Here is a 14,148-nt window from a genome sequence, read left to right on the forward strand (position 1 = left end):
ATATATACACCTCCCTATATATTCTTCAGAGAGAGAAAAAAAAACTGTTTCTCATTAGCATTAAGTTGATGGTGACATTCCACCCAGGTCAAAGTCATGGCTCCTGGACCTTCCTTTTGCATTTTTGTAGTTGGTGTTTAGGCTCGCTGTGGTTAGTCATGATGGGTGTAGCAAAACCACGCACACACATGCACACAGACGATCCTGCTGTTCTGTGTGTGGTGAGAGGACCCCGAGGGGTGCCGCTGAGCTGTCAAAGCACGATGAATGAAGAAGCTGGCCTGCATAGCAAAGGGCTCGGGGGAAATCCCACCAACATGACACACACACACACACGCGCACACACACACACACACACACACACGCACTGTGGCGTAGACTCTGTCAGTAGACAAGAAGTAGATGTATCTGCTTTAGACTTGCGAAATCTAAATATGCAATGTTCAATCTGGACAAAAGACAAATAGGAATGCAGTGAAAATGTAATCTGCATGTCCACTTGCATGCAAAAAGTAGTTGTTTACTCTGTAAGTTTGAAACAGAAACAAGCCTCGAGTCTTCTGCAACATCTGAGTCTGATAAAAGAGGAAAGTCCAGGAATCTAAGTGCAGCAGAGCACCAGTCAACATGGATTATATCAGGAAGCAAAAAAAACAAAACAAAACAACACACTTACTTACCAAAGGCAAAGACAGCCTATGTTTGTTTTTGTACAGCGCCTTGCAAAATTAGTCAACTTCTTGAACTTTCCCAATTTAGTCACAATACAACAGCGAACTTCAATGTATTTTGTCGTAATTCCATGTGCTGGCCCAACACAAAGTGGAGAATGAAGAAGCAGCTAAATCTTACACAACTTTCGATTTGATTTTTTTAAACAAATAAAACCTCAAAAATGTAACATGCATTTGTCTTTAGATCATTTTACTCTGATACAGCTAAATAAAATATAACAAGCATTTAATTAATAAACAATTTTGGATCTTTATGGAAAAGTGACGGTTGGTAAGCCATAGTTATAAGAAAGCTTTTCAGTTTTACACAGAGTAACGCTGGAGGTTAGATTTAACCAAAATGTTATTTTTTGTGCAAAATGCTATGATTGACAGTACATTTCTATCCTGAAAACCACACAGTAAAATAGAGTGCTGGCAGCATCCCGCTGTCAGGAAACATTTTGTCAAACAAAACGCTGATTAGATACATAGAAGTTTGCTATTTTATTTGTGCAAACCATTTTGAGGCACTAATAAAAAAATATTCCTGACATCATTCAGGAATTTAAGGTTGTGTGTGTGTAATAACATCATACAAATTATGCTAACAATATATTGAAATCATCTAACTTTGACTGGCAGTTTCCATGTTGCAATGTTAGTGTCGTTTCTGATGCTCAGACATTTGTAAATCAGGCTCCTTCTAAATTGTCTGTCTGTGCATCTTTGCTCTGAGGATGCATTTTATGTCAACGTAGCACTTCATCAGAATCACATCCTTCAGCAATTACTACAAGCTGCAAAGAATCAAAAATATACATCTACTCCAAAAAATGATCTCAAATTACACCTGGCAGCAACAGAAGAAGGCAGCGGCTCTCTTTAACAGACGTTTATTTGAGGGATTGTGGGAAAACTAGATTTTCCAAGCACCCCTCGGTGGCTGCGAAGCAAAACTTGTAAACATAGCCATTCCTAATTCACAGAAGGATTTTCCTCAATGAAGGTAGTAAATCTCCAAGCTTGGCACGAGCCTGAACAATCCATTTACAATAATAAAGCCTGAGCAGCAGGGAGATCGACCCTTAAAGGCGAAGGTCAACCTCATATTACGGCTTTAAAGGTTTCCTATTACAGATAAACTTCAATATAACCGCTCACATCGCCTTTAATGGCTGCTGGCTATGCACTGGCTGAGCATGTGTGGACATTCCAAGTCCACTTTTCTCCGATATCACTGGATAGTGGAGACCAATTTATGGATGTGTTTCTGTGCCTATCGTTGATGAGGTGAGCGATAATAAAAAACCTGACAGCTGAGGAGGAAATCTCTGCATATCGGCCTATCTGGCCAGCACATCTCAGGAAAATTTAAATACCGAAGCACCTGGACTCAATAGAGCTAAAGCAGCACTTTCCATTTCCTCGGGCCTTCTCGTTTGACACGTCGGTATATTTTTTCTCCTCCCAGTTTACTTTTTTTTTGTCAGCCTACTGCTTCTAAAAAGCCTTTCCAAGCCTGAAGACTTGCATTGTTTCCTTAAATTCCAATCCTTCTCGTTTGACACTTCAGCATCTTTATTCTCCTTGCATTGTTTCCGTAAATTCCAATCCTTCTTTGGACACTTAAGAAATCTCTGTGCTAACACACCTAACTTATGCTTCATTTCTCCTTGACTGCTCTCTACAGGGTGACTCCAGAAAAGCAGAGCAGGAAGGGAAGAGGACACTGCAACAGAAAGAAGGAGCAGAAGTGAAAAGAGGCGAGAGTGCAAGCTCTTAAGTAGATTGAAAAGAACAGCACAGAGGCATGAGTGTGAATATTAAGAGGGTTTTCTCCTGACCAAGAAGTCCCAGCCTGCAGCAAGTGCACCACCAGAGAGAGAAGGAGACGGCGACACAGAAATTGAGAGAGTCAGAGGAAAAGAGCCCTACAGAATCACCAGCTATTGAGGAAATGCCACGATGATCAGCTTAGGTGTCAGAAGCCACTGTGTATACCCCGCTATTCGTCTGATCTAGATATTAAATTACAGCAACTGAATTAAATATTGGAGTCGTTTTTGAAAGGGTGGCATTTTTTTTTTTTTTTTACAACTGAATGAAATGGAAATGCTGAAGAGTTAGGAAAGGCAAAAGGAGAGAAAACTCACCTGGGATTCCTGGTGGAGTTTTCAGGTATTTTCCATTGAAATGCTGTATCACAACTTCACACTTCTCTGTTGACTCCATCCTGCAATTGAAAAAATAAAAAAATTCAAATTTAAATAAGCTTCAATTTCAACATGACTACTATTGTAATTCTGTAGTAACCTCAAATTTATTACTAAAAATGTGACTTTTTTTTTTTTTTTTTTTTTAGAAAAACCTGTCCTTGTTTCTGCAAAACACTCTACTTGACGACTGCATTCCCTTTGGCAGAGTAGAATCAGTGTGTTCTTTCAAAAAAGACAGATGGTCTCCAGTCAGACCATCAAGAATTTGCCTGTCTCTCTACTGTGGAACATTATTGTCTGCATGCGTAAGACGCTGATAATGAAATTCAGGCCTTTAATGGAAAAGGTTGTTATGCAGCCTGTGTGCTGCATAATCGAAACTTAAAGGCAAAGGAGGACCAAAAGTGCTACTTAAAAGCCTTCACGGACGTAACAGAAAACGCAGGATTATTTATGGGCAACGTGTAAAAATGTTGTGAAAACAATAGCTCATGTATTGTGTACTGAGAGAGAAAAGACATCAAGCTGAATAACCCATCTTCTCTCTCCCAGGCACTGGATCAAAGTCTGAGAAGAAGTCAAACAGCTGGCCAGTGGGAGGGCTCTGATCTTTCACACCACATGCCCATTCTGTTAGACATTACATAAAACACGTGTATTAGTAAATCAAACACATTTTGCACAAATGCACAGCTTGTTTGCATGCAGAGATAAAAAGACATCACCTGTCACCGAACTATCGTGCTACGATAAATGTCCAGTTTCGACCTTATGCGTGTTTTAAAAGGCAGTTTTACGCAATGTTTGGATATGAATCATTCAATATCCAAGAGATAAGACGTTATTTACAATTTTGGAGAATGTAATATTTTGTATCAAGTGCTTTTTTTAAAAGATTCAAAGCAATAATGAAATAAAGATATATTGATCAAAGTGAAATTGTTTACTTCTCTACTCCTTTGTGAGCTGTATCACAACTCATTAGCATTTTGTATCAATGCCACTTAAAAGTTGGCAATTGAACAATTTTGTTGCTTAAGATTTGTTTAGGATGGTTTTGCTTTAAAAGTTGTTCCAGTATTTATACAAATCATTTTTTTCAAAGTGAGAAAAATGTTCCTCTTATTCCTGCAAGTCAAAAACTTATCAATAAATTATCAAGTCACTTCTCTGTGGAACAAAGGAAATTCTGTAACATTTGTTTCCTAAATCTTTGCTTATAACATTTTTTTTTTTTTTACCTCTACCATTTCACTAGATAATGTCACAAAAATGAATTTTACAAGGGCTTCTGTACTTTCACTGATGGGTCGGCTGGGGTCCAGTCATTTATGTGGTGAGAGAAATACTCCTGGTGGAAGCCGGCGATCTACTGACGGGTCAACCGAATTCTGGTGGAGGACATTTGGGTTAATGGAGTCGGAGGCCTAACATGTAGTCCACAAACATGATCCTGGTGTTACATCTCTTGATGGTCAAAGTGGTACAAGATGAAGTGTTGTGCCAAGCTGGTAATATCATCCGCCAGACCTCAGGGCGACAGATCTGCAGTCATTTCACCTGTGATTTTCCATTTCTAAGGGACCGGGATGATGGTGGGATGCAGAAAGGCGATGTTTTTGAAAACACGTCTGACAGTTTCTCTTTGCTGCACTGACTTCCTTGATTAATTCGTTTCTTGTCTACGTAAGGCCTGGTCCAAACCACTGCAGTCATTTTCTTTGGTCCAAAGCAACTTCCTCAGATGTGAAGTGAACCGTGATTTATTGTTGCTGCATGTGAAGAAAGTCTGTACACACTTATGCAAAACTTATGCAAAACAGGCCTGTAACATCTACTTTAACGCATCAGCCTTTCTCAACAGTTCTAAGAGATTTAGACGTTTTCAGTTCCTGCTTGTATTTTGGGATGAGATGAAGAAGACGAAGATCAGAGAGTCCTAAAGTTGCACAGACAGCATGTTGCACTTCTTTTAAGACTGTGTGGTCCAGTTTGCTTGTCTCTCTGGTGGGACACTTTACATGCTTTTTCTATTTTGGTAGTTTATTAGAAAGGTGTGTGCTGGTAAAATCCCAAAGAGCAATAAAGGGAGAGTCTGGCTGTTTTTTCCTCCAGACCTGTTATCAGCTCAGTGATCTGTTTTTCAGCTTCCGATGTTCAGGCCTGTGGTGGGATGTAAACATCGACCAGAACAAATGAGGAAAACTCCCTTGGCAAATAAAAGGGATTACAGTTCATAAAAAAAAGACTCCAGGTGAGGAATATGTCTAATACAGTGACATTAGTACACCAACCTTCATTTATATTAAAGCAGTTTCCTCCGCCTCTCTTTTTCACTCTGAGATGAAACAACTGGAAGCCCGGCATCAGAAGTGTTTTGTTTCATATATATTAACGGAGCCACCTTTTCGTAAAGGAGAGAGCGGCAGTTCTACAGAAGTCCTACAGAGTTTTCTGTGCCGAGAAGGAGCAGCTTCTCCGTCTTGCAGGCCAGTGAGCAGACATTCACTAGATGGATAGACAGGAAAGGGGTACGCAATCTGCACTGGTGGAGCATGATGAGAATATCTGGATGTTCCCCCCATTGGTGTCTCTTGTAAATCTCACAAAGGGCTGACTCACTTCCAACCAGGATCTCAGAAAAAGACTACGAACTGATGAAAACCTGATCAGAGAGGTTTTCCAAATGTTCAAGGGCTGCTCCCTGGTGGAAAAAAAAAACTGTCTATGCAATGCCTGTATCATTCTGTTTCCAACCAGGCCCCTATTTATTCTCCAAATGAACAAAAATAGGATCAAGTTGAATGTCAACTCTGACCCAATACTGATTTGCGAGCACTCAAGGGCCAGTTACAACAGCCGGGATCTGAATTGGCCCCGGAGAAAATCCAGCTTCTGTCCGACTCTAATTCAGAATAAATCGCTGCTTGTATCCTGTACTTAGGAAGTTCCACAACCAACTGGTTGTGCGAACAGCGGCCTCCCACGCCTGCCAACTCTGTTCTCTATTTTATCTGACATTTTACTCACTGCAGTGCAGTCACGTTAGATCACCTTGATTCCATCAGGGTGTCTAACCTTAACGTGCTTGTTGATGTGTGTGTAGAAAGCTTGGTGTGTACAACACACAATATAATTTAGAAATGAGGCTCTTACTCGGATCATACGTACGAAGGATAGCATTGTTCTTGGTGCTGGCAAGAGTTTGGGGAAAAAATGGAGTGAATGCTAAAAATGCTGGTCAGCATGGACTTCGTGTAGATGTGACAAAGGCCTTTTCCTGCCATAAGTCTTGCATAACATCTTGAATTCAAACTCAGCCGAATCAAAACGTCCCCATCCTCTGGTGAGCTTAGACACATCACAAAAACAGATTCTATTATAATACAATGAGTGGGAATAGATGGATTTTAATTCTTACACTGCTACCCCCAAAGTCTATTTAAATTTAAAGACGCTACAGGAAAAGTCAGCAACTCCAGTCAAACAGTTGGATTTGCTTTTCTGTGCATAAGGAATTGCTATCAAAAAGCCAAATAAAGTTAGGTCACAGTAACATATTAAAAACAAACATTTATATGCATGAATTTGCAAACCTTTGCAGTAAATACATTTCAGATTTCCTTACACAGAAAAGCCCGATATGAAAATGAGATTGTTTTTCAATGCAGGCCCCAGCAACTGCAGTGCCTTTATTATAATATGCTCCCGGAATGTGCAGAATTCATTGCATTCCACATTTTCATGCTTTTTTCACCCACACCTCCTGAAATACTCATATCATCCTGTCAGCCTCTCACTTCTCTGTCCTTTGTCTCTCATCCCTCCCCTATCGCAACCCTCATTCTTCTTCTTTTTTTTTTTAAACCATAGCTTCTTTATCGCTCTCACCGTCCCATCCATCTTACTCCCAGCTCATCTACACCCTTTCTTTTTGACGTCTCTCTCTCATTCCTCCCCGTCTTTCAACCTTGGTTATTTTCTCCATCGTTCACCATTATGCTCACTCTTTTTTTCGCCTGCTCTCTCTTACTATCCGTGCCTTTCTTTTCTTTATCTGTGCATTCCTTTCTTTCCGTATAGCAGCCACTTAACATCAACATCTGTCTCTCTTTTCTCTCGCTTATTACCATTATCTTTCAAAATAAATAATCTTTCACACTTCCTGGTATGATTTCCTATTGACCCTGCTGCCACCCTCTTTCACATCTTTCTTTATTTTTCCACTTTGCCCTGACTGCTACTAAGAGGTCAATGCGGCTTAGCTGATCAATAAATATGGTTGGTGGCCTTGAGCACTTCACTGGCACTCAGAATCAAGCAATTAGCTCAAACCTTTTCAAAGAGTGCGTTTATATTAGTAGCAAACAAAGAACTGTCAATACCTAGTTTGAATAGTCTACTTACATAGACTGACTCATGGATAAATGTGTCTTTAAATGCATCTAAAAGTCCTTTAATTCCACACGTTTTCCAGGATGGTAAAGAGAAAAACAGGCCTACGGCATCGCATATCATCCTACACGCTTTACAATGGACACAGTCACACCTAGAGCTCTGTGTACGTAAAGAAAGGATTTAGGTTCTCATCTTCTTCTCTTGCAAATTTCCCAACAATGAGGAGGGCCTCTAACGTCCCTTTACCAGCTGTTTTTAGATCCAACCTTGCTTGCTAAGGGAGGCCAGTTTTCAATTTGCCCTACTTCTCTTCCTAGGACAAAAATGTGGCTCCAGCATCCTCCAATGGTAGAAATTGCTCCCGACTTCCACTGCAAACCTTCAATTTCCTGAAACAGCTTTCAGAAACCAAGACATGCCTGGAGTAGTGCGGTCATCTCTTTGTTTCAATTCCAAATCAGCAGCAAAGGTTTGAGACCATTCCTTTAGTAACCATGCAAATCAAGCTATAACTGGACGGGGGGAAACGCAGTGACCACACTAAGTTAAACCAGAGGTTGACTCTTCCAGGACAGTAATTGACCAGATTTCTTCCACAGACACCACAGAACCAAAAGAGAAGAAAACACAATACCAGACAAGAACAGTTGTTCTGAGCTCTTCTTCTTCCTTAAGAAAAGAAAATTTACTTCAAGAGAGGAAAAATCTGTCTTAAAGATAACAATGACAAACCAGGTGCAAGATAGCATTAGAGCAATAATATATAGCTAAGCATAAGACTAAGACGCATCATTAATTCAACAGGTTTTCTTTGATTTGATTTATTTTCATGTTTCATGATTTATTTTTATGGTTAATTTTTTGAGTGATAAATGTGTTAACATTAGGTTTTGCATGCAAACCGAGCCTCATTTGTTTCACCTGTCACATCACTGAAGGAAAGTAATTCACAGTCTGTCATGAACCAGGACTGGATCTCAAGAGACTCAAATACATCACTCTCTCCAACATCCACTCTCCAGTGTACCATGTGTGTTGAAATATTTGTGGGTAACATGCAACATGTGGTTCATTAGATCCCCCGTCTTGGGACTAATTTCTTTTTCTTTTAGTCACAGGAGCCATCTTGTTGCAAGTCCAGACTGACCATTTTTGAGAATCTTTCGTCTTATTTTTACCCCAACGCACACACCCACAGCTGATGTACACACAACATAAATAACAATTGAGAGTTTTTGATTTTAGGTATTAGTTGGTGAATTAGTATTACAATCAATATTAATAGTTTATTATGAACTGTCGTAGACATTAACATTGGCTAATAACGAGACTAGTTGCTATGGTAAACCGACTATAAATATGAACCGGTCAGTTGTCGTCGTCTGTTTGGCATCTCCTACCACCGGGTTGCCAGGACGCAGCAGCATGTTCCAAATATGAGCCAGTGCAGGTGAGTAATCATTTTATTGTAGTATTTTCCTGTGTCATTAAGATCAAGTCACATCTGGATTAAGTGAATGGTATGGTAAAAACAGCACCGAGATTATTTAGGGCCAATTCTAAGCGCGTTTCTCCTGTATCTAAAAAGTGGATGACTGTTAAAAAAAAAAAAAAAACATTTTAGCATATTTCCTTTGTTTTTAAAAATGGTAAGAGTTGCTAATGCAGAGCACGCCTTTGTCATTTTTTCTAAAAATGACAATTTTTTTTGTTTGTTTTGTAAAAACACCATCTCTTGTCATCGTCTCTCCATCACCACAGCAGGTAGAAATCAGCCCAGAAGACTAGGAGCAAATGAGGCAGGCAGACTGGAAACAAACCAGTGAGCCAGGCTGTGTGTTGGTCAGTCAGCTGCAGAGTCAGGCAGGTAGACGGGGAGGCAGGTTTGGCTTTTGTGAGTATGCTGCTGGTTAATGGCATCAGGTGCTGCTGTCTGCAATGATTAGTGCTGGGGCTGGAGTAATGGGCTCTGATAACAGTAATGGATCAGCCCACAAACACTTAGCTCAGTTTACTCTCTCTAATGCCCCTCACAGTCCAGCCCTCAGCAGCTGCCTGTCTGTCTGTCTGTTGACACAGCTAATGGGAGGTCTACATTTTATGTAGTCCATTGATCTGTTTTGTCTTCTGTGGACAGTTGTCCTTCTGGCTTCTTTTACGGACACATTTTGCTTTTTTACTATAATCGATCATTTCTTCAGCCATCCATGCCCGTATAATAATTTTTTTAACTTTGCCTCTCTCACTCCTTTCGCTTTCTGTAAAAATTTCTGATCATCTCTTAAAAAAAACAAAAAAAACATTTTGTCTCTTCATAGTGACCTCTAAAGTTACTTGTTTCTCTGAGACAGATGCGTCACACCCGCGTCCCTCTCATGTAGCCGCTTTCTCAGATTCCCTTTCCATCATGTCTGTTCCTGCAGCCACTGAGGGCTGCTTGAACAGGAGGGCTGCTTGAACAGGTGGCCTGTGGCAGGTTGTTGCTGTGCTCTGTTTGCTGGTCTGCAGGAGGGCTGCCTGTTTGAGGGAGTGCAACTAAGAGGCTAGTTTTTAATGTGTGTTGTTATATGTGCACAACGGCTTGCACGTGGGATCTATCTGCGCATATGCTTATTTGTGCAGTTGTTTATTTGGTGTGTATGCGTTCATCTATCCTGCTTTAACCTTTCAGTAATAGAGAAGGGAATAGGAGAGGAGTTTAGCCAGAGCAGGTGATTAAGAAAAATCCCTGCAAGATGGCGGTGGTGTGGCCGTCACCGGCCTCCTCTGGGTAAACAGGGAGGAATGAGAGCCTGGTGGCTGCTGTCGAGGACAAGGACAGAGTGGTTTATGACTTTGGGGGATTAATAAGCTGTAGAAGAAACTTTCCAAAGTAGAAAATGGGAAAAAAAAAACTGTTAAATGACAGACTTAGCTCTAGAAAAACAGCAGCAGTGACTTTTCAGTGGCTCAATAGCCACTATCCGTGCTTGTGAAACACATGGACACTGGATCTGCTTTATAAAAGTATCCACTCCTTTTGAAACCTTTCACAATTTATCAGTTTACAACTACAAACTTTATTTTATTGAGAGCTATGTGTTAAAAACCGGCACAAACAGTATACAATTCTGAAGTCCAACGTTAAGATGTTTGTCCTTTTTTTATTTTTACAAATGAGAATCTGAAAAGTATGGCTTCCAGTTATACTCAGCTGCTGTGATCAACACAACTGAATGTTTTATCGTAGCATTTTAAGCTTGGGCTTCCTGCAAGTCTATTCTTCAAGAGTTGTAGAGTTTAACAGCAATTTTCTGATGTCGACACACATTCTCGGTGTGTGTTGGATACCCACGTTTATTTAAATCCTCAGTAATAGTTTCAACCCAAGACAACAGTTGTACAATTTCTTTTATGGCTCTATAGGGAACTTCTCAGAATTTAAAGAACCATTACTTTGATAAGTATGAGCCATCAAGATACCTCCACTTACTCCAGAGACATAACATTTTCAATGTAGAGCTGAAGTCACGGGAATTTATGGATTTTTTAGGACAACCGTTTCTCCTATAAGATGCAAGGACAAACAAGTCAATTTTTGCCCATTGATTTATGATCTTTATTTACCTGGCGAAGCCGACTCCTCTGCTGACCCCATTGGCATCTCTAAGTATCCTTGTAGAGATGACGTGACCCAGGGGCTTCAGCATGTTCTCCAGCTCCTGTTCATCCATCGACACTGGCAGGTTGGAGATGTACAGGTTTGTGGGGTCCTGCTCTTGTTGCTGCCAACGACAGAAAGGGGAAAATACGACACAGTTGAGAGGAAAGAAATGTAAATCGGTCAGTCGATGACATAATTGTGATGGATAATCACTAGATCGGTTGAAATATGGCAAACTACAACCAAACTCTGGTTAAAAAGCATTTGTCCTCTCAGACAAACACATTTATCGGATCAAATGCTCGGTGACTACATCAATTTACAGACGTCAAGCTCTGAGCGCATGTGTGTGATCATTTTAAGAGATTCACGGGAGTGGAAGGTACGACAGTCAAGCCTGTATTAGCATTTCACATGACGCATATATTTACAAGAGCAGTTGTTTAAATGGTCAAGTTTAGAGCTCAAATGAGAGAAAAGGGTGAGCTATTGAGCGACAGAGATTTCAATATTTCCAGAAGCAGCTCTTTGCTGGGGGAAGCTGCGCAGCTGGTGGTGGGCTTAGCCTGAGGTAGTTACGAGTTTCCCCCATGAAACAGCTTGAGACCGCCCAACCAGTCAATCATCCACTGAGTCAGGCAGTCACAATGTAACTCACTATACCATCTACGTTTCAAATCACTCAGTGCTTAAATTAAGCATGAAATGCCATCCTCAGTGCTAATTATGGATTTATGATGTTGTAGGCTGTAAGCACATTAGCATAGCATCCTTCCTCCAGGTAGTAAGTGACTCATCCAATCAGGCAGCCGTCCCAAGTTTCCCTGTATGCGAGATACATCCCTGAACCCTTTATTGAACTGCAGTTGAGACCATCATGAGTTAAATATGCCATGGGCTAATGCAGCGCTACAGACCGCCAACTATGGTGTGGTTATAAGCCAGGAAAATAAAATGAGAGCAAAGACTTGATGAGGTTTTAATGAGCTTTACACCCACTTCGCCAGCCACACCATGCAATGTCCTCTTTTATTTTGAGTTATTTGTTTGGAGGTAAAATGTATTATAACATGAAAAAAAAAAACATCTGAAATCTTTAGAATAAAGCAGCTTTTTTGTCTTAACGACCTGAATAAGTCTACAAATATTCTTCTTATTCTGGATTGTAATCTTTAATCCCTTCAAACAGCATATTATTTTATATGATTGTGATAAAATATGTGAACAATGGACGAAAAAAAAATCTAGTGTGTACAATGCACTATAGTTGCGAGAAAGATTATGGGAGCAAACACCATAATAAAAAATATTTGTGTCTGATGAAAACGTTTCTCTGAAGATTAGGCAATATGTTTTGGATAATTATGCCAATGATCATTGCTTTCCAGTTTTTAAATACATTTCAAATATCTTGACTATTGTAAAGAGTATTTGATATAATGTGCTGTCATAAAGTTTCCAGGATGTTTGGTAGAGAAATGGGCCAAATGCATCAAAGATTGCCAGACATATTTAACAATGAGGAGTTTTTATAAAACACTGTGTTTCACACAGTGTTTTCCTTTCTTTTCTTTTTTTTTGTTGAAAATCTAAATTTCATCTCCTCTGACCAAAGCACACAGTTTTAGCTAAAGTCCTAACATTTATCTAAGTCCCAAAATTTACATTTGTGATTGTTGGACAATGTCTTAGAGACTAAACTAGAGACTAAGAAGCCTCTTTTCCCGTTAGTAAACTTTTAACTGTTTGATGACTTGCAACCATTTGAGTATGGAAAATTTATTTTGATAAGATTGATCATGCTTCCAATTATTTTGGCATCAAGGATTATAAAAACAATAATTTCTTAGTATGGAAATTTTACAACAGAAAAATGTGGCCAAAATTATTTTTTTTAATATATTCCAAAGCAATAATAGATCAACTGCATTTAAGACAATTTACACATCTTTTTTAGTGATGATAATAAATTTGCTCTACCCTATGTATATTCAGAAACGTAAGGCACAAAATCTTACATGAGAGAAATTAATGTAAACGGCATCCACAGCAGTCGAATTTGTTTTCATGTCAGGGAATATTGCTTTAATAATTGATTTAGTGTCAAAGAGGATATTTCATACATAAGTTCTGTAAACAGCAGCTCCGGTTAGTATTAAAATCAGGAATCCATCATCTTCCCAGCTTGGGGTTGTGGAAAAACATCAGGCAGAATGAATGTCTTTTCTCTAAAGACAGAATCCTTAAAGACTATATGATTCACTACAGGCAATCTTTTCTCAGCTGGTCTCTTTCTGCATCTCGTTGATCGAGAAAAGTTGAAGGAGGAGAGGAAGTGTCTCCGCCAATGTCCTGCCTCCATATTTCCATTTGCTAAAAGAGGGGATTGGTCTCTCCCTTGATTAATTAGCTTATGTATCTGACAAGCCATATTTGATCCGATTAAAACCTTCGGGAAAAGGCTGGTGCCCAGGATCCCAGCGTTTCCCCTCCCCCTTCAAATATGAAGTGAATTATGAGGCAAACTCCTTTCTATGCAGGTTTGCTGCATTTGGACGCATGAGAAAAAAGATCACATGAGTTCGTATGATGCAGGATCTGACATCTCAATGAGGCTTAATTAAATCTTCCTGTAAAAAAGAATCTACTGTACATGTGTCACTCTACCAGCTAAGTCCCTTGAGAGTATGTAGCCTTGCAGCTGCACTTTTCTTTGAGTCTCATTGGTTGCGTGAGCCAATGTTTTTCAGGATTATGTCAGATAGGCTTCATATCTGAAAGCAGAAAGGAGGTCTGGATCAAAGAGTTAACTGACTTAGTGACTCACTCACTGGGCTAAGCCAATGATAAGTCAGTGTGTGTGTGTGCACGTGTGTGTGTGTGTGCAGTTTGTGTAGTGCGTGAAAGCATCAGAACGTGAAGCGGTAATTTGGGTGCGTGGGCTAATTGTAGAGGGGCTCCGTTTGCGCGGGTATTATCGCAGGGAGGCCTCCTTTAAGCGCGGCTGCCTCACTAACTTTTCCTCTTTGATGACGTTCCGCACCACAAAGCTCTAAATACCCAGATGAGAAGGTTAGGGGAGAGGAGTGGAAATAGGAGTATTTTGACAGCGAGGTGAGATGGGCTGGCCCATTCCACAAGGAGATTTAATTTCCTTTAATGTCAGATCTTGCAC

At 40.0% G+C, this 14,148-nt stretch overlaps 1 protein-coding gene across 9 annotated transcripts in view; it reads right to left on the reverse strand.

Moving 5' to 3' along the window:
- The window catches only part of rbms3 (RNA binding motif, single stranded interacting protein), a 333,346-nt gene that overhangs the window by 74,958 nt on the left and 244,240 nt on the right, over positions 1-14,148 (reverse strand). For all 9 annotated transcript variants that reach the window (XM_008422424.2, XM_008422423.2, XM_008422426.2 and 6 more), the window contains 2 exons: positions 10,937-11,094; positions 2,870-2,949 (listed from right to left, as the gene is read on the reverse strand). In XM_008422424.2, the coding sequence (XP_008420646.1) occupies positions 2,870-2,949; positions 10,937-11,094 (238 nt within the window). The remainder of the gene's footprint in view (positions 1-2,869; positions 2,950-10,936; positions 11,095-14,148) is intronic.

The sequence above is a fragment of the Poecilia reticulata genome, linkage group LG11 (assembly GCF_000633615.1).
Source record: "Poecilia reticulata strain Guanapo linkage group LG11, Guppy_female_1.0+MT, whole genome shotgun sequence".
NCBI classification, from domain to species: domain Eukaryota; kingdom Metazoa; phylum Chordata; class Actinopteri; order Cyprinodontiformes; family Poeciliidae; genus Poecilia; species Poecilia reticulata.